Source organism: Carassius gibelio, chromosome B2, assembly GCF_023724105.1.
Source record: "Carassius gibelio isolate Cgi1373 ecotype wild population from Czech Republic chromosome B2, carGib1.2-hapl.c, whole genome shotgun sequence".
Taxonomy (NCBI): Eukaryota; Metazoa; Chordata; class Actinopteri; order Cypriniformes; family Cyprinidae; genus Carassius; species Carassius gibelio.
Window position 1 is genome coordinate 3,548,033 of NC_068397.1, and position 22,423 is coordinate 3,570,455.

The 22,423-nt window shown below is 35.8% G+C and overlaps 2 protein-coding genes across 4 annotated transcripts; one reads left to right on the forward strand and one right to left on the reverse strand.

Moving 5' to 3' along the window:
- Positions 1-250: 250 nt before the first annotated feature.
- Positions 251-12,674, forward strand: ipp (intracisternal A particle-promoted polypeptide). Its single transcript, XM_052548297.1, has 10 exons — positions 251-382; positions 1,476-1,817; positions 4,927-5,138; positions 7,572-7,791; positions 9,179-9,334; positions 9,423-9,590; positions 9,723-9,860; positions 10,042-10,164; positions 10,451-10,671; positions 11,954-12,674. The coding sequence occupies exons 2-10, from the start codon at positions 1,514-1,516 to the stop codon at positions 12,176-12,178; spliced, it is 1,767 nt and encodes a 588-aa protein (XP_052404257.1). The 5' UTR covers positions 251-382; positions 1,476-1,513; the 3' UTR covers positions 12,179-12,674.
- A 362-nt stretch (positions 12,675-13,036) lies between these two features.
- On the reverse strand, positions 13,037-21,270 carry guk1a (guanylate kinase 1a). Of its 3 annotated transcripts, none has more exons than XM_052548299.1 (8): positions 21,109-21,270; positions 17,608-17,721; positions 17,493-17,534; positions 16,734-16,830; positions 15,619-15,757; positions 15,454-15,538; positions 15,269-15,354; positions 13,037-14,483 (listed from the first exon to the last, which is right to left on the reverse strand). In XM_052548299.1, exons 1-8 carry the CDS (start codon positions 21,131-21,133, stop codon positions 14,448-14,450), a joined length of 624 nt encoding a protein of 207 aa, XP_052404259.1. In that variant the 5' UTR covers positions 21,134-21,270; the 3' UTR covers positions 13,037-14,447. The 3 variants fall into 3 exon arrangements, with proteins under 3 accessions (XP_052404259.1, XP_052404258.1, XP_052404260.1); XM_052548298.1 differs by lacking the exon at positions 21,109-21,270 and adding an exon at positions 20,378-20,670; XM_052548300.1 differs by lacking the exon at positions 21,109-21,270 and adding an exon at positions 18,765-18,787.
- Positions 21,271-22,423: the final 1,153 nt, after the last annotated feature.

Here is a 22,423-nt window from a genome sequence, read left to right on the forward strand (position 1 = left end):
TATATATATATATATATATATATATATATATATATATATATATATATATATATATATATATATATAATATTTTTCGTATTATAGCCAAATGCACTCCTTTAGACTCTAATCATTGTTTTCATGTCTCCTGTCCCGACATACAATAGGCTACATTGCATTACATTTATTCAATACTTTCTTATAGTTTCCTATCATCTTTATCTGTATGTTTCTTCATGTCACTTGAATATTGAATATTGAATATTATGTTCACGGTCGTGTCTCGATCAGTCAGGTCTGTCAGACTGAAAGGTCGATGAAGGAGAACTCGATGTCCATGCGGAAGTGACTCTATCTCTGATCATTTGGATAAATTCACAAGAGAAAACAACCAAATTAAGATGTGAGTATGCTCAGTCGGATGCTCTCGTGTCAGTTGTGCATGTTTTTGTCTGTTGGGCTCTTGGTTTTCGCGCGTGCTGCAGTTTGAGCGTCGCGTGAGGATGTTTGTTGTGGTTTGAACTGGACTGTGTTTAGATGTCAAGCCCAAACCCCAGCAGCTCACCGCTTTCTGCGTTAAACTGCATTACAAACTGTCCACCGCTGTTTTGTATCAATTTTTTTACTTTTATACACACACACCTTGCAGGGTTTTCCTTACAAGGTCAGTACTTAATAAAAAAAAATATTCTAACAAAAAAAATAAAATAAAAAAATGTGTACATATCATCGTCCTGTTTAAAAGTTTACTTTACTTATTTGTTTTAGTGGTGTATGAACCCCTTTGTTGTCCTCAATGTGAAAGGATGGATCTCAAAGTCATACAGTTAGTGTTGAAAAGGGATTAAATAAAAATAAAATAAAAATAAAGAGTGTGCAGGACATAAGCAGAGCTGGACCATCAAAATCACAAAATTAAAACAACAACAACATTTGATCATCATTGGTAAAAACACATTAAAAACCAGGGGTATGTAAACTTCTGAACTAGTTCATTCGTGCAAATTCAGTTTTTATTTAGCCTTGACTTCAAGTAAAGAGATGTGAAAAAGTTTATTCAGGACAATACTGAGTAAAAAATAACATGCAGTTTTTATGATCCTATTGTTTTGTTAAAATCTTGCATAATTTGCAAGGGGGGTGTAAACTTTTTAAGCAGAAATCTAAATCATGACATAAATTTGAATGTGTTGATATCTTTATGTTCCGTTTTGGGGGTTAAACATTTATTATACATTTTGATGATAATAATTTTGTGCAATTAAATTTTCTTTCCAGCATAGTTAATAAACGAGACATAATTTATAATATGCAGTCAAATGTAACATTTGAAATAGATCAGCTAATTTGCATTTGAATTCTGCTCGCTTGCTTTCTCAAATTCAGTTCCCATTTAAATTAAACAGGCCTTCTCATGTCAGCTGTGAATGGATTGCCTTGCTGTTATAAATGCATTTTTAGAAGTATTAAATGTTTCTGTTTCTGTGTGTGTAAAGGTAAAAGGACCTTGTTGTGGTGTCCAGCTGGAATCATCATGTCCTCCGCTGGTCCATCTCTGTCGTATCCCGAGAGCCATCGTGGGACGTTCTCCTCCGACAGACACGCTGGGCTCCTGCTGGCTCAGATGAACAAAATGCGCCTGCAGTCTGACTTCTGTGATGTGCGGCTGCTGGTGGGTGGAAAGGTGTTCGGGGTCCACAAGCTGGTGCTGGCTGCCAGCGGCCCGTACTTCACTGCTCTCTTCTCTGGAGCCATGAGCGAAGCCCATGAGGAGGAGGTCCGCATCGCTGGAGTGGAAGCTGACGTCTTTGAAATTCTCCTAGAATTTATTTACACTGGTATGCTGGTGCCATACATGTGTTTGTCCATCAGTCAAAAACATGCAAAAAAAATGCTACGGGGTAAATATAGAGTCAGTGCATTAATCAGTGCTCTTTGGATGCGGGATTTCTTTTTTTATTTTTTTTTTATTTTTTTTTATTTATGCCAACAGACTATTACAATATTTACAAAATGCAGAAAACAATTTCAGAGACCAACATAACATACATATCAGTACGATATGTGTGTGTGCGTGCGTGTGTGTTAGTGTAATTGGGTGAGGGAGTAGAAATATCTGAATAAAGGGGGCTACAGTACAACAAACTTAACCAAAAAAAAAAAAAAAGATTTATATACACACATAACAATAGCAATAATACTAATCATAACAATAATAATAATAATAATAATAATAATAATGATGATGATGATAAATCCAATTCATAAGAATAGACAAATGGTAATAATAGTATTATCAGTCGTAGTAATGATGAACATATATTAACAAATATTTCTTCCAGAATGAGGGGGGGGGGGGTTAAAGGATCAGGAAAAGGACAAATAAAATAGTAGTAGTAGTAATAATAATAATAATAAAAATAATAATAATAATAATATTGACACAGCCATTGAAAGTAATGCTAATAGTAGTAGTTGCAATAATAATAATAATAATAATAATAATATTGATACAACTATTAATGATAAGGTATTGTAAAGCTGCCTCTGACATCCCTCGTGGCCATGGCATACGATAGACCCCCGCCAGGGTGTAGTTGCAAGGGGTTATCAAGGTGAGGTGCTTCGGGGCCCAGGGTCACCAAATCCACACTCATTCCCAGCCGTCCCAGACATGCCACGCTTACCCTGTCTTTGTGTGTTTTTTATATATATATATATATATATATATATATATATATATATATATATATATATATATATATATATATATATATATAAATATATACATATATATAAATATGTCTGCTTTCATTGTTATCTCATGATATGTTTGTCAACTAGTGTGTAATGCATTTAAAAAAGTATGGCGTGTAACATGGAGCAGCCCAGCACAAAGCCCAAGCTGCCATGTCTACACCACACTTACCCTGTGTGTTTTTTTTTGTTTTTTTTTTTTGGCTTGCTTTATGGTCCAAATGACTGTGTGTGCACATCATCTAACATGTGATGCATTAAAACAGCGAGGCAAGTGCTGGTCCAGCCAGGTTAAAAAGTACAAACTGGAGGGCGAAAGCCCAAGGACCCCGGCCCCACATCGCACCCACCCACAGCTAATCAAAACCATACATGGTAGGGACCAGTATGCCACAGCCAGCCCGGGTCCAGAAGCAGCAAGAGAGAGAGAGCGAGAGAGAGAGAGAGAAGAGAGACAGAAGGAGAAATTTCAATATAATCTTATGAGTATTTTTTTTTTATATATATATATTTGATATATATATATATATATATATATATATATATATATATATATATATATATATATATATATATATATTTAATAGTTGGTGTTGTTACCTCTTCCTGACCTTGCTCCCCCCAATCATGTGTGAACATTGATGGTGTATAATTGAAGATGGCTCCAGACAAAGAAGGTCAGTGGGTTCATGACTGTTAGGAGTTAAGGAGAGATAACCAAGAAGGGTGTAGTTCTAGTATACTATTTTGAGGGGAGGTAGACAAGTTTTCCATGGAGATGTACTCTATTAATAAATTTTTCCAAGTTGTAATGTGTATGGTGTTCATTGATTTCCAGTTCATGAGGATAGTTTTCTTGGCGATAGTAAGAGCTACTAGGAGTAATTGACTGTTTGTACTGTTTAAATTGATTATGGATATGTCACCTAATATACAAAGGGAGGGGGACAGCGGGATGTGACATCCCATAAATTTCGATAGTGAGTTAGTAACATTTTCCCAGAATTTTTTAACTGAGGTGCAATCCCAAATAGCGTGTAAATAGGTGTCTGGAGTGTTTTGTGTGCAATGTGAGCAGGTTTCTGCAGTGAAACCCATTTTAAATAATTTCTGCCCAGTAAGGTGAGATCTATGAAGTACTTTATACTGTATAAGTTGTAAGTTGGCGTTTTTTGTCATGAAGTAGATATTTTTACAGATTTGTGTCCAGAAAGCGGCATTCGGAGCCATGGATAAATCCGATTCCCATTTAGCACTGGGTAAGCTTAATGTATTGTCTGATTTGGATATTATTTTATATATTTTGGAGAGTAGTTTTTTTGGGGAGGTTATATTAATTAGCTCTGAGATTGGAGGGGGAAGGTCTAGATTAATTGTCTGAGTGTCAATTTTTGATTGAATAGATGATTTGATTTGTAAGTATTCCAAAAAACAATTACTCCCAATGCCGTATTTCTGGACCAAGTGGGAAAATGGTGCAAAGTTATTATTAAGGAGGATGTGTTGAAGTTGTGTGATTCCCTTATCTACCCATGTGTGCAAGTTAAGTGGCTTCTTGTTAACTATGAAATCTGGGTTATTCCAAATCGGGGTGTATTTAGATGGTGCAAGGGGTGTCTTTGTGATTTGATGAAATTTCCACCAAGCTGTCAGAGCTGCGGCTATTGTTGGTATTTTAAAACAGTTATGCTTTTTGATTGTCTGATTATAGAAAGGTAAATCTGAAATGTTAATGTCCTTACAAACTGACTGTTCCACATCTAGCCATGTGCTTTCTGATGTGTTAGGATGAATCCATTTGTATATATTTTGGAGCTGATTGGCCAAAAAGTAGTGGTATAAATGTGGAGCTTCAAGTCCTCCTTGTGTTTTTGGTTTCTGTAGTGTAGATAATTTAATTCTTGGGGATGCGGGATTTCTTAATTTATCAAAAACATTAAACTCCAAAGCATTTAAAAGTTTAGTGAAAATAATAATAAAATTCCTTAATTTTTTTTTTTAATGTCTTGTAATTTTGCTTGTCTAGTAAATGCATCTTAATATTTTGACTAGAAACAAGACTACATAAGATAAGCCTTTTTTGCAGTGTGTATAAGAGTGCAGTGTAACAAGAGCTTCATATTTCCCTAACTCTTGCCGGTGTATGAAAGGCAAACATATTAAGAAAAGCGCTTGTTTTGCTCTTGCCAGGCTTTATAGACGTGACGGTGGACACGGTGCAGGAGCTGATGGTGGCTGCAGACATGCTGCAGTTGAGTGAGGTGGTGGATATATGTGGAGAATTCCTGCGGGCTCATATGGACCCATCCAACTGTGTGGGGATCTATCGCTTTCTGGAGCAGATCGCCTGTATGGAGCTGCTGCAGTTCACTGAAGACTACATCCATGTCCACTTTCTAGAGGTGGGTGCATTGTTGCAAGTTTTCCATTTTCAAATATTGAGTTTTTGTTTCTTTTAACTGATAAATGGGTTTAAATGTGCCATGCCTTGATCTTTTGATAAATAAGACTTTTATACCATTAAAACATCCTGCAAGTTTCATGGCCTATTATGAGTGTTTATGTCAAGTTTTAGCTCAAAATACACCACTGATAATTTTTTATAGCTTATTAAATTTGCCACTTTTAAGGTTTTGAGCCAAAATGCGCCGTTTTTGTGCATGTCCCATTAAATGCAAATGAGCTTTTCAGAAGAGGGCGGAGCTTCAAGAGCTCATGTTCTGACATACAAATAAACATTCTAATATTAGTAACAGCCTGATATCTTTACATTAAACATATTAGGTTTAAAAGTCTGCATGTCATCTGAATAATACATGATCATTTATGAATTACACAGGCGAGGAGCACGGTGTGATAAAATAATGACAGCTGGTCTCACGGTGCTTTAGCTGCTATTACAAACTTTAGAAGTCCCACATGATTAAGAGCTCGACAAATTCAAGGGGTCGACTACTTCACATTATTTTACACTGATACGGACATTATTAGGTAGCCAGTGCAGAGACTGTAAAATTGGGGTAATATAATCATATTTTCTTGACCTGGTAAGGACTCTAGCTGCTGCATTTTGGATTACCTGTAGCTTGTGTATTGAAGAAGCAGGACAACCACCTAGAAGTGCATTACAATAATCGAGTCTAGAGGTCATGAATGCATGAACTAGCTTTTCTGCATCAGAAACAGATAACATGTTTCATAGCTTGGCAATGTTTCTAAGATGGAAGAATGCAGTTTTTGTAACATTGGAAATATGATTTTCAAAAGATAAGCTGATGTCTAATATAACACCCAGATTTAGAGGAAGTAACAGTTACATCCGTGTAGTTGCAATCTGTAGTCTATGAGATTCTGTGTACTGTTTTTCGGTCCAATAAGAAATATCTCTGTTTTATCCGAATTTAACAGGAAAAAATTATTGGTCATCCAATCTTTTACATTTTTAACACACTCTGTTAATTAGATAATTGAGAAGTTTCATCTGGTCTTGTTGAGATATATAGCTGTGTATCATCAGCATAACAGTGGAAACTAATCCAGGATTTTCTAATAATATTACCAAGGGGCAACATGCATATTGAAAATAACAGGGGACCTAGGACGGATCCTTGTGGCACTCCATATTTTACTGGTGATAAATGAGATCTTTTTTTTATTTATTGCACGAAGGAGCTCAATTGAGCAGACACAACTTTTTCTACAATTTTAGACATAAATGAAAAATTTGATATGGGCCTATAATTTACCAGTTCACTAGGATCTAGTTTTGGTTTCTTAATAAGAGGCTTGATAACCGCCAGCTTGAATGGTTTTGGGACGTGACCTAAAGATAACGACGAGTTAATGATATTGAGGAGCGGTTCTTCAGCTACAGGTAACAGCTCTTTCAGTAATTTAGTGGGTACAGGATCTAATAAACATGTTGTTGGTTTAGATACAGTGATAAGTTTATTTAGCTCTTCCTGTCCTATATTTGTAAAGCACTGCAGTTTATCTTTGGGTGCGCTGGATGAAACTGAAGTGTTAGACGCTGTAGAATCTACATTTGTTATTGTATTTCTGATGTTATCTATTTTTTCAGTGAAGAAATTCATAAAGTCAAAGTTAGTTTTTCTCCATTTGCGTTCAAGACTACAAGTTTCTTTCTTGAGAGAGTGAGTATTACTGTTATACCATGGCACAGTACGTTTTTCTCTAACCTTTTTCAATTTGATGGGGGCAACAGTTTCTAATGTATTAGAGAAGATAGTGCCCATGTTGCCAGTCATTTTGTTTGGTTAATATGTGTTTATGAGTACACAGAGCAGTTGAGATAAATGTAGCCAGGTTATTCGTGAATCGTCTTCACATTAGCCATCTTAAATTTAATAAATTCTCACATATGTGTCACACGAGGGCTGTCCGTAAAGTATCCTGATTCCAGCCATGTAATATGAAAAATACAAATGATCTGAAAAATGCAAAACGATGAAAAAATGTTCATCACGTCTCATTCAGAGTGTTCTGGTTGAAACGTCACCTTCAGCTCAAATTTGATGCCTTAAGACTTCTGGCTTTTTCCAAAACTAAAATCACCTTTGAAGGGTTTCTTGTGTCTTGTATCTTCTTCAATAAATGTCTCTATTTTTCATATTACATGGCTGGATATTTTCTAGACATCACTTGTATTTCAGTGTTTGATGAGCAACAGTAAAGGTTTTCAGTTTTTTACCTGACTCTTTAAGTAACGCCCACTTTTGTTCTACAGTGATGTTTGTAGGGCTCCACATATTAAGTCTTCATGACTGTCAGTATTAAGTGGTTTTGAAACCCCTGCATCCTGTGTCTGGAGTCAGGTGTGCGTCTCAGAAGAGTTCTCAAGCTTGTCTAAAGATCAGCTGGTGAAGCTGCTCCGCAGTGAGGAGCTCAGGATCGAAGACGAGTATCAGGTGTTCACGGCTGCTATGGACTGGCTGCACCACGACGTGCCGCACAGGAAGAAGCATGTGGTGGAAGTCCTGGAGCCGGTGCGCTTCCCGCTGCTGTCTCCTCAGAGACTCTACAAGTACATCGAGGGTGAGAGAGATGCTGTGTTTCACTTTAGTGCTCCTCTCCGCTCAGGATTCATGTTTGTATCTTCTGATTAGATGGACATAATAGGCAGAAACTTTTACGTAGGCTGACAAGGTTATAATTTACAGAAATGTTACATCGAGACATTTTAAGAGGATTAAAACAAATTTGAATTAAATATTCTACAAATAATATAGGCATCGCAAGTTATGTTAAAATATATATTCATACATGGTAATTCAAAAAACTTGGAAAAAACATGTCTTCAATTTTGAGTCTTTTCATAAGGTCTCATTTATATCATGTTTTAGTGTTTGACAAGCTATATTAAAGGTTTTGGACTTTGGACATTGTGGCGCACTTTGATTTTTTGGCGATTTGTGCGCAGCGATGCTTCAAGTCAAGCAAACAAACATACACCTGTGCATATTTGCATCGCTTTGATCGTTCCCTCTTCACACGCAGCCCCACGATTGGTCGATTATGTACAATACCTGCATGTTATTGGACAAACTGCTCTGGATGTTTTAGGCAATATTAAAATCCTGGCCGGGACGTGTCCCGTATGAACGGCGCATATGGCCACCCTATATGATCATAAAAATTCATAAGGACAGAAAAAGAAAAAAATTCTAATTAAAATTGATTAAAGAGGTCATCGGATGCCCAAAGTCTATAACATACTTTGGTTAAAATCTTTCAATGGTAGTGTAAAACACTTTTTACCCTATCAAAAACAGCTCTGTCTATAGCAGCACGTTTTGTTGCATGTTCCTTTAAATGTTAATGAGCTCTGCTGACCCCGCCCCTCTCTTAAGACCCACTCTCTGAGAGACTCTTAACTTTAGCGCATTCATTGTAGAACTTGCTAACTAGCACTATTAAGAAAGGCGATTTGCAAAGATTCATAAATACTGTATAGACTACAAAACATTTTCTATAAAAGAGTAATGTATTTAACATTACAATTTGACAACCTGACTTCTAATTTTAATGTAACTTTATCTCTTTAAATACTTTAGTCAGTTCAAGTAAAATTGATGCAGTCTTATATTATTTATTAAGAATTAAAAGAGCAGTTTAATGTCTGTCTTCTTGTGTTTGATATGGGATTCAGAAAGTAATTAGTACAGTGATCTAATTACACTGTTGTAGATGATAAAACATTTTTGTCTAACCACCTCAATGTCTTTAAGTGCATCAGCACAATCAGACTGTATATGTTTGGTAAGCAGCTTGATGTATTCTTATAGATTTGGATGTATGTCTAGGTGCACATATCTCGTATATTTTACAATGTGGCTCATCTAATCGTAGTTTAGAGTCAGAAGTATCTGTTTTATGATGTTTGTTTTTGCGCACACATTGGTAACCAGACTTTCTCCTGCAGGTATTTCAGACTTCAGTTTGCGAGTTGCATTGCAAACCCTTCTGAGAGAGTACACTGAAGTTAACAAGTCCCCTAAAGAGAGCAAACCTTTCAGCCTTCTGCAGACGGCCAAGGCCCGGCCCCGGAGAAAAGCCCGCAAGTATCTCTATGCCATTGGTACGAGGAACTCTTCTGTGAGCATGCGGGTGTGATACTCGTCTTAATCGTTTGTCTAATTCAATACCTCTCTGCGTGTGTCTCTCAGGCGGTTACACTCGTCTGCAGGGCGGCCGATGGAGTGATAGTCGGGCTTTGAGTTGCGTTGAACGCTTTGATTCGTTCAGTCAGTTCTGGACCACCGTGTCTTCCCTGCATCAGGCCCGCAGTGGACTCGGGGTGGCCGTCCTGGAAGGAATGATATATGTAGTGGGGGGTAAGCATGTGGGTTTTTTCCTGTAATTTCTGTAGCGTCGCAACATATCAATATTAGGACCCATGCTTTACATGTACAGTGCATTTATTCATTTAGCAGATGCTTTTATCTAATTGGTCTCTTATTGCACAGGAGAAAAGGACTCGATGATTTTCGACTGCACAGAGCGGTATGACCCAGTGACCAAGCAGTGGGCAGCAGTGGCGTCTCTGAACTATCCACGCTGTGGGGTCGGAGTTTGTTCCTGTCATGGAGCGCTTTACGCACTTGGTACGCAAATTCAGATGCTTTCCGGCAGGATGAGTTTATGCATTCAGTCTGTCAGGGTTTTGGTTCAGATTCACTGTAACACCATGTGATTTGTCAATGCTTTTAGCAACATTCCTGCCAAGGTAAACGCAATGCAATCATGAGGGCAATAAATGTTGCATAAAAATGATTATGGTTTCAGGTGGCTGGATTGGCTCAGAGATCGGGAAGACCATGGAACGTTATGACCCGGAAGAAAATAAATGGGAGGTTATTGGGAGCATGGCTGTTCCACGATATTATTTTGGCTGCTGTGAGCTGCAAGGTACCCAAGCCCTCTTGGAGATCCCAACCGTGTTAAAGATAAACATTTAATTTTGTCATCATTTACTCACCCTTATGTCGTCCCAAACTTGCATGTAATCTATAAAAAACTAACTGTCCACCTGATTTATAGAATCTTTTATGCAATGAGTTCATATATAATTAGTTCAATCCAAAATACACCACCTCTAGCACTAAATAATGTTAACTGGTAACCAAGCCAGTGCATACTCTCAGTGCACTGTGGGAATATGAAATGTCTTCAGTGTGTTGTGCGTCTGCTCCAGGCTTCATCTATGTGATCGGTGGCATCAGTGATGAGGGTACAGAGCTGCGCTCGGCTGAGGTTTACGACCCCATCTCTCGCCGCTGGAGCGCCCTGCCTGTCATGGTGACCCGCCGGGCGTATGTGGGTGTAGCTAGCCTCAATAACTGCATCTACGCTGTAGGAGGCTGGAATGAGGCTCTGGGATCTTTGGACACAGTGGAGAAGTACTGCCTGGAGGAGGTTAGAACCCCATAAAGTCTGATCTATATAGGGCTGCAACAACTAATCAATAATGAAAATAACTGGATGAATTTGATTATTGATTAATCTGGTCCATGTACTGTGCATCTGTGCAGTGAATAACGCATTTAAACTTCATGCGGCTTGTCCTTTGCTTCAAACAGACGGAGCATGACTTTATACATTTTATTAATATATTTCTTGATAGACATTAAACAGTTGTACATGCAACGCAAAGAATTGTATTTTTATGAGAGAAGTAACAGTAAATTATGGAAGCTTTTCTCTGCCATAGAATAAAAATAATAATAATTATGTGTCCCAATTCTGACATGCATTCTTGTAATCGCGATTTTACATCTACAATCCTGATTTTTTTTTTTTTTTTTACGAATTGCAGGTTTATATCTTACAATTGAAAGTCATAAAATTGCAATTGTGACTTTGTAAAATATTGCAATATCATTATTATATATTATACATTATATAAATTTTGCAGTTCTTCGAAAAAAAAAAGTCTGAATTGTGAGAAATAAACTCAATTAAACATTAATAAAGAGAAAAAAATAAATCCAACATTTTGTTTTTATCCTCTGGCGGAAATGGCCTTCCACTTCATTGATGTAAATATGATAGAATTACTTTGTTCAGACGAGTTTTTGTTCTATGTTTAGTGTGTGTGCTTTTTTTTTGTTTTATGATTTTTAATTTAGTAATTTTAACTTTAAGCTTTAAAATGGTAAGCCAACAGTTGATTTTTGTTACGGAATGTAATATATTTGACCCTTTTTCTGCACATTATGTATAGCATATCCTTCATATTACACATTGGAGGACAACACTAGCCAAGATGTAGAATAACATTTTTAATAATCATTATTTAACAGATAGTTCCAGTCCTTGATTCCGATTGGCTTAGCCGCGTTTGAAGCTGTTGTAAATCACTCCACCAACATACACCTTTGTTTACTTCTGTGTTGCTCGGCAACTACTTTGTTGGAACCACACCTGTTTCTTGTTTGGTGGAAGAGAACTGTACTATATCATTACTCTTTATTTGCTCTGTTTTATTCTGTGAAGCCTTACTATGTATATGGAATAACCGTTTTATAAAAGCAATAAGCCCATGAAGCTGTGGTTTACAGTGAATTTATAACATCTAGATTAATCGATTGTTAAATGCAGCCCTACATGTAACGCTGTCGACATTTTCAAAAACTTAACCTTGTTTGCAAATGTTTGACTTCTGGTTTTAATGCAGTACATGTCTCTGTTGTTCCAGGAGAAGTGGGTGGAGGTGGCGCCGATGGCCGTCCCACGCGCTGGGGTAACGCTTGCAGCCGTTAATGGGTTGTTATATGCGGTGGGAGGTCGGACCTCGAGCCGGGACTTTTCAGCGCCGGTCACTGTAGACTCGGTCGAAATCTACGACCCCCACCTGGACACGTGGACGGAGATCGGTAACATGATCACCAGCCGCTGTGACGGAGGTGTAGCTGTGCTCTGATAGGCCACATATTCATATCACTCCACCCTTTTCAAGTGTCTAGTTTATGATCGTTTTTAAATGAGTGAAGATCGTTCTCTTGTGTGTTTGCGGAGGCTTTTTATTCTTTGTTTTGAGACACTGTGAGATCATGAGCCATTAAAACATTTGTGTAACAGCACTTCTAACAGCACACAGCCAGAAGATTCACAGCCTGCTTCAGTAAGCCATGATTCATTATGTATAGATGATCTTCATCATCATCATCTCGTGTGAATATTAGCCAGCAACTTGCTTCTTTCATTGAGTCCTGTTTCACATTTGCCTCTCATGTTGTTACATTGCACTTTTGTATTGTACTTGTTTGTTTCTCACAGTCTTAAACTTGTGGAAAACATGCTTAGATTGTTGTTAAAACATCTGAATTTAATACTAGAATTTGTTCAGCTGAGAGCTTTAATATTTCATTAATAGAGACTATTTCCTGGAATAAAAAAGAAACTGTTTTGCCACTCCACTTTGACTCGAATATCTGACTCGACGGCACCCAAACGTTCCCTGAGGACTTTAGTTTAGGATCTTGTTTTCATTATTAACTAGTTGCATATAACTCGAATATTGGCTGTTTAATATTAATAAAGCAATAAAATGTTTTTTGAAACCTTTACCACATAACACATTGCATTACAGCAAATACACAAAATAAAGTTATTTTTAGTAACGTCATATGGCCCCTTAAAACAAGGGTAAACCATTATTAACATAACATCAATATCATCAAATGCAATAGGATATATCACATAATTATATCACATTGGGCACTGAAACCCTATATTAGCGTAGACGTATATATATTGTATATTTCAGACAGTCACATACTTCACTGTAATGGAGCAGTTTTATTACACAGGTAAAAAGTTCTAGAATAAAAAAGGAGAGAGAAAAAAGGTAACATTTGGTTCAGACGTTGTTTTGAGACATTAACTGCATTTCTCAGAATCCACAGACACCACAAACATCTGACAGATTTCTTTCAAGGAAATGTTTAAGATGCACCAAGGAATGACATGATATCTCAAAATAAAGACGACGTACACAAGGTACACAAGGTCGCTCTACACGCCACAAACAGCTGGTGTCTGCTCAGTTTTTAAAACTATGCCATTTTAAGAAAACCTTTGTTACATTCTGATAAACTTCATGTTTCATTTGTAGGATTGTACATCACAAGTTATTATATTACATCTTTTTCCACACTCAATGAGTGACATACAGTACTTTAAAGGTCAGGAGAAACAAATATAAACGTGCGTGTGTGTGTGTGTGTGTGTGTGCGCGCTCAACAGAAAAACATAAAAGCCCATTTTAAAACTATTGTTATACATTATACCAGGAGGACTGAAACCACCATTTAGCCATTAAATGAAACCACCATTAAAATACATTTATGTATTTTATAATTACACTTTCTGTGCTATCAGTGGGTCAAAAGACCCAATCCATTGATTTGTTACCTTCATTATAATAATAAATGTTTCAAACACTAACAAACATAATGGTGCGATTTAGGTAAAATTAAGCATGATGATAAAATGAATTGTGCATGTAGTCTACAGTTTCAGTTTGAAATGTTGTATTATTTTGGTAATCCGCATAATTTGATGGTCACGTTTAACATTAACAGGAATAGATCAGAACTGCTGGAACAATCAGCTGTATAAGACTGAAAGAATTAATAATGTCTGCTAAAGAGACGTGTGGCTGTGTTTATAAGCTGCCTTGCACCTGAAACAAAGCCTGCATCAGCTTTGAACTCTATAAAACTTCAAAAGCTAGTAAACATATTCAAGTGAAATACAGAGCGTAATCGGGTTCGGAGTAATGTGCATGTAACGTGCATGTGGAACATGATGAGACGCAACCATTTCCAGCATTTAAGAAATAGGTATTAGTTTAGAAACTACGCTTTTCCTCGACTTGTACGATGTCAGATGTTCAGATGCAACTATATTTGAGGGAAAGCAGGTGCAACGCGCTGCTCGTATGTGCAGATAATAGCTCTGAGTGTTAAAATACTGTGAATGGAAAGCTGCGTTGTGTTTGCAACATCAAAGAATGAGTTACAATAAAATATGAGCACAGAAAATAAACTATAAATTAGTGGACATGCTAGAAAGATATAAAATTTTTTATAAAAAATATATATAAAAAAACAAAAAAAAAAGGACTTTCAGAGTGTTTCTTGGTTGAATCTTCATGTTTCTGACCTTTAACCCAGGGATTACGTGTGCTATGATTTGTTGGTGTCTCTGACCTTCTGGATTTCCTGTTTGAGGAAGAGAAACTATGAGTGAAATATTCTCACACAAGATAGAGATCACAGATAAAACAAGCGGTTACGCAGATGAAGGCAGACATTAGAGGGATGTTCTGATGAATAGGGATGTAACAGTGGATCAGTTTTGTGGTGGCTGACATCTTCTGTGATGTGCTTGATTAATAATCTGATAACATCACTTTTTTAGTATAAATGTGAAAGGAGGGTTGGGTACCAAACCCAGTTCCTTTGTAACCAGTATGTACTAGAACCAGATTTGGGTGCCACTTGAAAAGTATTCCACAATTCTGACATTTTCTTACAATTACCAGTTTATATTTCACAATTCTGATAATTTAACTCATAACTGCGAGTTATAAATTAGGATTTCAAGACAAAAAGTCTGAATTGTACGATTAATTTCATTTGAATTGTTTTTCTCCAGTGGAGGAAACAGGCTTCCATGATACACTCCTATTTGTAAAGTAATAAAAACAACAATTGAAAATAGATAGTACTATGGGAAAATAATCAATAAATCAACTATAAAATGCATACAAGCATATAATATCAATCAATTGTTTTTCTTCTAAATATAAAGATTTGCTCCACTGGATTTTGTGCGGTTAACAAATATACATGAAATACTGTGATGTGGAGTCAGATTTATTAACTGTGAGAAAGACATGAATGCATATGCGTCTAAGATTTTACCTTGGCGATTCTATGGGATTGCTGTCTGACTAATTTGTCATGTTTAGTAAATCTGGCCCCTAGTGACTGGAAGAGCTTACCTCAAGAAGAGCGTCTTTTAATTTCCCATACGCTAGGTCAAGATCATCATTGACAATCAGTACATCAAATAAACCTGGCTCTTTACCTGAAATATGGAGATATATTTAATATTTATATACATATATATACATTAGTTAGATGTTAAAACAATTACAGCAGTATTTATTTCCAAATAATGACTTACTTATTTCCATGTCAACTTTGGCGGCACGTAAACGTTTTTGTAGACTTTCCTCAGATTCGGTTTTTCTATCCCTTAATCGTTTTTCCTAAAGAGATGAAGTTTTACATTAAAATGCTGAAAAGGCATGCAAATATAATATTTGGATTGAGACGGACGATTTATCACCAGGGTTTCCATTGACGGAGGCTGGATGGACACATAGATGGGGTTGAGATCGGTTCTCTTAATGTTATTCACTCCCTGCATGTCAATGTCCAAAATGCAAATCAAATTTTTGGCTTGAACAGCCTGTACAGCTGCTTTACTGTGAACGGGGCAAAGATGATGTTAGTTACAACTGCATGCATAGACAGCATTTCTCTGAAGTAATCATATTCATGTCCCTCATATCTTTGGCTGCATTAGAATGATTTGAAATACGATCAAGATTGCACAGAAGGACGTCTGGAGAAAATATAATATTTAACGCAACTCTAATCAACTGAATATCTTGACATTTGTTTTGATGAACGAAAAAATTCAGTAAAATAATCCAATCTTCCCATCGCTAACAGATGTTTAGCTCCAACAGAATCAACCCTCTGGTGCTGTTTTGACAGAAATGAATTTGTAATATTTATTTATTTATTTATGGTTTCCTTCATCGGAATTGTACGAAATTTGGTAAAGGACATGATTAGAAAAGATTAAGTGGTCCTGAAAAATAAAAATAAATAAAACAGCCACACCTGCACTGTTTGCAGTGAATAAAGACCACACTGGAAACAAATGGGAAGCGAATTTCTTTCTCTAGTGGAAACGTTTGGTACTGCGCCCAAACAAAATCTTATTCTTTAATACATCAACCTATTTTTGGAACACAAGTTGTTTAGATACAGGACTTTGATTTCCAGACAGTTTGAGAGTAAAACCTTACATATTTCATATATTTTGTGCATTTTTCATATTGTATGATATATATACAAATCATATTTTTTTTCAATTCAAAAACTATTTCCCAAGTGCCTTCTTTACAAAGAGACCTGTGTGCATTAAAAATTTAAATTGGTTTACACATTTTATTTTACGGTCTACACTCAAAAAGTGGTAAGCAGGTACTTAATAGATCATAACCATAAATTTAGTACAATAAAGTCTCCTAAAAATACAAAAAAAACATTACTGAACTAAAACATACTAATTTCATTTAATTGATTAATGAAATTGATTTAATCGATTCATTGTATTAAATCACAAAAACCTTCACAAACGAGCAAGACTCTTAAGGAGGAGGACTATACCTTGTTCCATACATGTTCCCTGAAAATTCAGCATTTTCGATAAATTCCCCCTTTGCTATGGCCGCCTGCATCACTTCCCTGGTAACATAATGATAATCTGAAGAAGAAGAAAAAAAAAAATCAGAAATGGCAGAAATCTGACTGATAAACCAGAATACCAATAGAGATGAAAAGAAAAGCATGTATTTGAGTGCATTATTTACAGCTGCAACCTATTTTGAGCTCATCAGCATTTCAATAACGTAACAGTTTGTGTATAAGAAACTACAGCTAAAGGTCTGCTCTCACCAACACTAATGTACAGCACAAAAACTCATTTTCACATTGTGTTCGTCTCAGACCAATGTTAAAACAACAACAACAGATGGATAAATGAGAATGCAATTTCACACTTTGACCGTAGGTGGAAGGTATGGAAAAGATATATCATACGTATATCAATTGTATTTCTTTTATTAATATTTAATATACATAAACACAATGGCAGCACTGGGTAACTTTCTGTTTCAGTCACGGAGAAGAAAACCTTTTTTTGCGATGGTTTTTAATCAAACAAATCCAAATCCAAGAGCCCAGAGAAATGTTCCCACCAAACCTGAGTCTTGTGGTGAACAAGAGGAGATTGTGTTTGACTGCTCGCTCAGATAACTAGCTGTTTATGTAATGATTAATCATTGTTGTGAAAGCATGCTTCAGTGAGAATAATGCAAAAGATATTTTCAGAAGAACGGTGTTTCTGTATCAGATCAGAAGCCTAACCTTTGCCGTTCTCCTCTCCTGGACGGGGGCTCCGCGTCGTATCTGAAAAAAAATAAATAAATCATTCTTGGCTATTTGTCATTTTCCAGCATTTGTACTTCAGTGTGTGTCTTACGGGAAACGCTGAAGCCAAAGACGCCGTCAAACTCCTTGAGCAGCTTCTTCAGCAGAGTGCTCTTGCCAGCTCCAGACGGTCCACTCATCACCACAGGCCTCGGTCCAGCCATCGCTGAACACAGACACACACACACACACACAACACACACAGAGACACCAGGAGACGTCTACATCAAACCATTGACTGACGACTGAGCCGTTTTGAAAGAAGTCTCTCATGCTTGCCTAGGCTACATTTTCTGATCAAAAATACATTCAAAACTTTCATATTGTAAAATAAATGTTTTAAAATACAATTTATTCCTGTAATGCCTCATTACTCCACCCTTCAGAAATCATTCTACTGTGCTAATTATTATCAATGGTTCTTATTATTGTCAATGTTAAAAACAGATTTTGTAAAGTAAAAAACATATTATTAGTAAAAAAAACTTTTTTTTCAGAACTCTTTGGATGAATGGAATGTTCAGAGCAACATCTGACTTAGCACAAACGTTTGAATGTTGAATTTCATAAAAATATCATAAAACCAGAAAATTTTACTTAATTTTTTTTTATAACTCAAATAGAAAACAGATGTTTTAAATTCTAATAATATTTCACAATATTATATCTTTTTTTTACTGGATTTTTGAATAAATTAATTAATTAAAAACACACCCTTAGTGCACACTTGTTTAAAAAAAATCTTTTGAACTCTCTTAACTATAAACAAGAGTGGCATGGATTTTTCCCCTCAGCATTTCTCTCGACATGTCCCAGCAGGCCTGGAGCACAACAGCTCGTTAGTCGTCAGCTAACGAGATCATCAGATGAGGCAATCCACGGAGGACTTCTTAATGACTGTCTGTGATCCTGCAAAACTACAAACCCTGCACTGAGCCATTACATGCAGCTGAACCAATAAACTAATGATAATCCAAGAACAAACCAGCAAACAGATCCATCCAAAACACAAGCAATCAAACTAATCATTTTCTGACACTAATCTAGTGTCTCTTTCATTAAACAACTTCTTTAGCATGAACTGTAATGCATGAACTCTACTCTCCTAAGTTTATATTCAAGCATTCAAACAATATTCATTATAATACATGATTATTAACAACAACTAAATCTGCCTCAGAATCCAAGCTCTGTCTGTGCACTGCTTACCTTGCTCAAGTGTTAACGTGTCACTTTGGTGTGTGTAACTGAAACTGAAAACACACACAGCACTCGGTATGATCTGAATGTGTGTGTGTGTGTGTGTGTGTGTGTGTGTGTGCTCCAATCAGCTCACCACAAACCAAACGTGTCACACACAACCCAGTCAGTGCCATGGCATCAAACCCTTCAGCAGACTGACTCAGCACGGAGAAACACTTCTGCTTAACGCTTACAGAAAACTATGACATTTCCCATCAAGCTACTGAATTATTCAAATAACTACAGAATTCATTCATACTAAATAATTAACTACATGGGTGGATGAATTTTACACCAAACATGTCCAGGTCACAATTTAGTTTAAAAGTAAAAGACTATGATTAAGCATAAACCAAAGCTTATTTTCAGGTCTGTTAAGAATTTATTTTTTACCTTTGTGATGCATTTTCTCACATATACACTACTGAACTATAAACAAATGAACTAAGTTTCTATAATTATTATTATTCTCAATGCTTATTCAAATTACTGTAATAGAGTAGTTTTATTTGTTAACGAATCTACTTCACTGCTAAATCTACACCACATAATGTCAGTTTTTACTGTGTAGGTGTTATTATACTATATTTTGACCACATATCCACAATTTGTTTCCCCTCCTTTTTAAAAGTAGAAAGTATGTTTTGTTCAGGACTCAAAATTCATAATAAAGTCAGAATGAAGTCTATTTAAATAATATTTTATAGTATTTTTCCACCATTCTACAGAAGTCAATGGGGACCAGCCACTGTCTGCTTACAACATTCTTCAAAATATCTCCTTTTGTGTTCAGCACATACATTTTTGGGGCGAACAATCCCTTTAAACACTAGCAGGTACTTCTCTTTACTAAAAAAAATATACAAATCAACAAGTCTAGTTAATGCAGACTCAAAATAATTAATGCAGAAATAAATTGCTTGTCAATTTCTCATTAAGCTATATTAAATCACCAAATCTTGGATTCAATCTTTTTGTCAACTTGTTTTCTTTCGATTAGTTTTTAGAGGTTTTTATAGCATAGACCTCACTGATTGGGGTTTTAAATAAAAAAGGCCTTACTATAATCCTGATAATATTCACTCATAAACAGAGATGCATAAACCCAGATCACCAGATTCTTTATTAATGTCTTAATTTAAATTAATGTTCATTTTTTAATGTTAGTCTGACAGTAAGCTTTGTTTCTACATGCATTTTATATTAAATGAGAAAAGCGAAAAACATTTTCCACTAGTAGTTTGGACTGTAACTTACATTCACAAGCAGCTTCGTATTTTCAAAGCCACAGATAAAGACTATAAATAAATCTAAACAGGCACACTACTGTAGTTATTTAATCTTGTACACTGCATAATACATTATACAGGTGTATTACATGCACATGATAAAAGCATACGCTGAAACATACTAAACGTGATGAATCAAATCAGCTACAAGAGTAAAAAAAAGCATCCCATGAATAAAAATCAACATTATAACAGCACATCACCACTTCTTTACTGGATCCTCAACACAGAAAGATAACGCCACTGGCGAACATCACACATGATTTAAAGCTCCAGCTCATTTCAACTCACCTGAAAAAACCCTGGAAATAAACCTCAAATACATCGGAGAGGACAAAACTGATCAAACACGGAGAGAGTGTCTTCTGTAATCTTCCTTCTCTCGCTCACAGCCATTACTGACGCGTCGATGACGTCATCAGAAGCGACGCGACGCGCGCCTCGCAGATCTTTAACATCCGCGCGCCGAACGCGCTCATGATGTGGACGTCGCTTAATCTTACAGGGACACGCCTCACGGACAGTTTAAAGAAAATAAACAATTTTGTCTCTGAATAGTGTCTGTGGTGATTAAAAACAGCTCTTCGTGTTAAATTAATGAAATATAAGCAGGCGGGTTCCCGGATGTTGTGTGAAGCCCAGGCCTGATAGCTCCGCTGCACAGGTGTGTGTAAAACATCTCTGTGTGTCTGGAGGAGCAGAAGTCTTGTGTGTCTCATCGAGATCTGGAGGATGAGAGTGGGTCAAGACCAGCCCAACTGGGACGAGGTGAAGAACTGTTTAACAATATGTGTATTTAAGCTAACAGTGCTAACAAGCCGCGGCTAACAACCCAGTCTACACTATCACTGTGGAAAACCATTCCCAAATATGCGATTATATTCAAACAAGCCCGCTTAGTTTGCACTTTACACACTTGAATGAATAATAAACCTACTCATAAGGCTAATAGTGAATAGTTGTGTGGCTAGATTGCATTTATTCCATGACCGCTGATCAAGTTTTTCTCATTTGTAGCCTACCTTCTTCCTTGCTGTGGTCTCTCATCACATCTCCTGATTGTGTGATGTGTCGGACACCTCCAAGTAGTGGTTTTTATGGACGTGTTGTCTTTCTGGTGAAGGTGCTCAGAGTGACATCATGAGATCCTACTATCGCGAAGACTGAGCTTATGAATATTAATGAGGTCTCGCAAGCGTTGCCTGGTAACCTGATCGGAGCGTCCCGCTAGAGCGCATGCGCAGCTCATTAATATAAATATTTAGTATAATAATTTATTTATGCAGAGCTGTCGTCAGTGAGGCCTACTGGGCAAACGTGTCGCAACAACTGATCTATATCAGTGGTCGCAACCTGTTTAATATTCATAAGATAATATCGTCATAGTAGGGTTCCTAATTTGACGTACCTTTTTTTTGTAAATACATTCAACTGACCTTTCATTTTATTGACATAGTTGGCTGCTTATCTTTTCTTTGGGATATTGATTCAGAGCTTCCATGCAGGTTGTCATAGGTAACTAAAATTAAAACTATGAACTATTTTTTTTTTTTTTTTTGCTTCAAATAAAATAAATGTAAACTGAAATAAATTATAAAAACACTTTATTTCCATTAGTTGTCAACATTTCCAACATGCCAATTTTTATTTAGTTTAACTTTAGTCACTGATGTAATAAAATAAATAAAACTGAAATATAAATGAATAAAACTATATATATACAAACCCTTAAAATGCTCAAACATAACAAAATCACTAAAACATTAACTAAACTTTTAAATAAAATAGAAAAATAAAAACTGATTAAAAATATTTATAAAACCGTTTTTATAAAATTAATATATATATATATATATATATATATATATATATATATATATATATATATATATATATATATATGTATATTTTCTTAAATTAATAAAAACTTCTAGGTTTAATATATTTAATATAAATAGTTTTAGACCTTTTAAGCACAATTTCCACTAAAGTCAAATTACTATGCAAATAAATAATTATATTATTACTTTAAAAGTATTCAAAATATTATATTATATTCTAAAAATTCTTAATTCTATAATAATAATAATAATAATTATTATTATTATAAATAAAATAATAATAATTTTCATTACAGGAATTCATACTGATGTAAATTAAAAGCAGTATACAACCAATTTTGCAATTATATGAAAATACAATTTTATATAATTTAATATTTCTCACAGTCTGTTCTGTGATAATGTAATTTTTTTCAACATTGTAGTAGTGAGAATGAGATTAATGTGCTTTACATTGATGGAAATAAAAACAGGATTTTCCTGAATTTCAGCATCG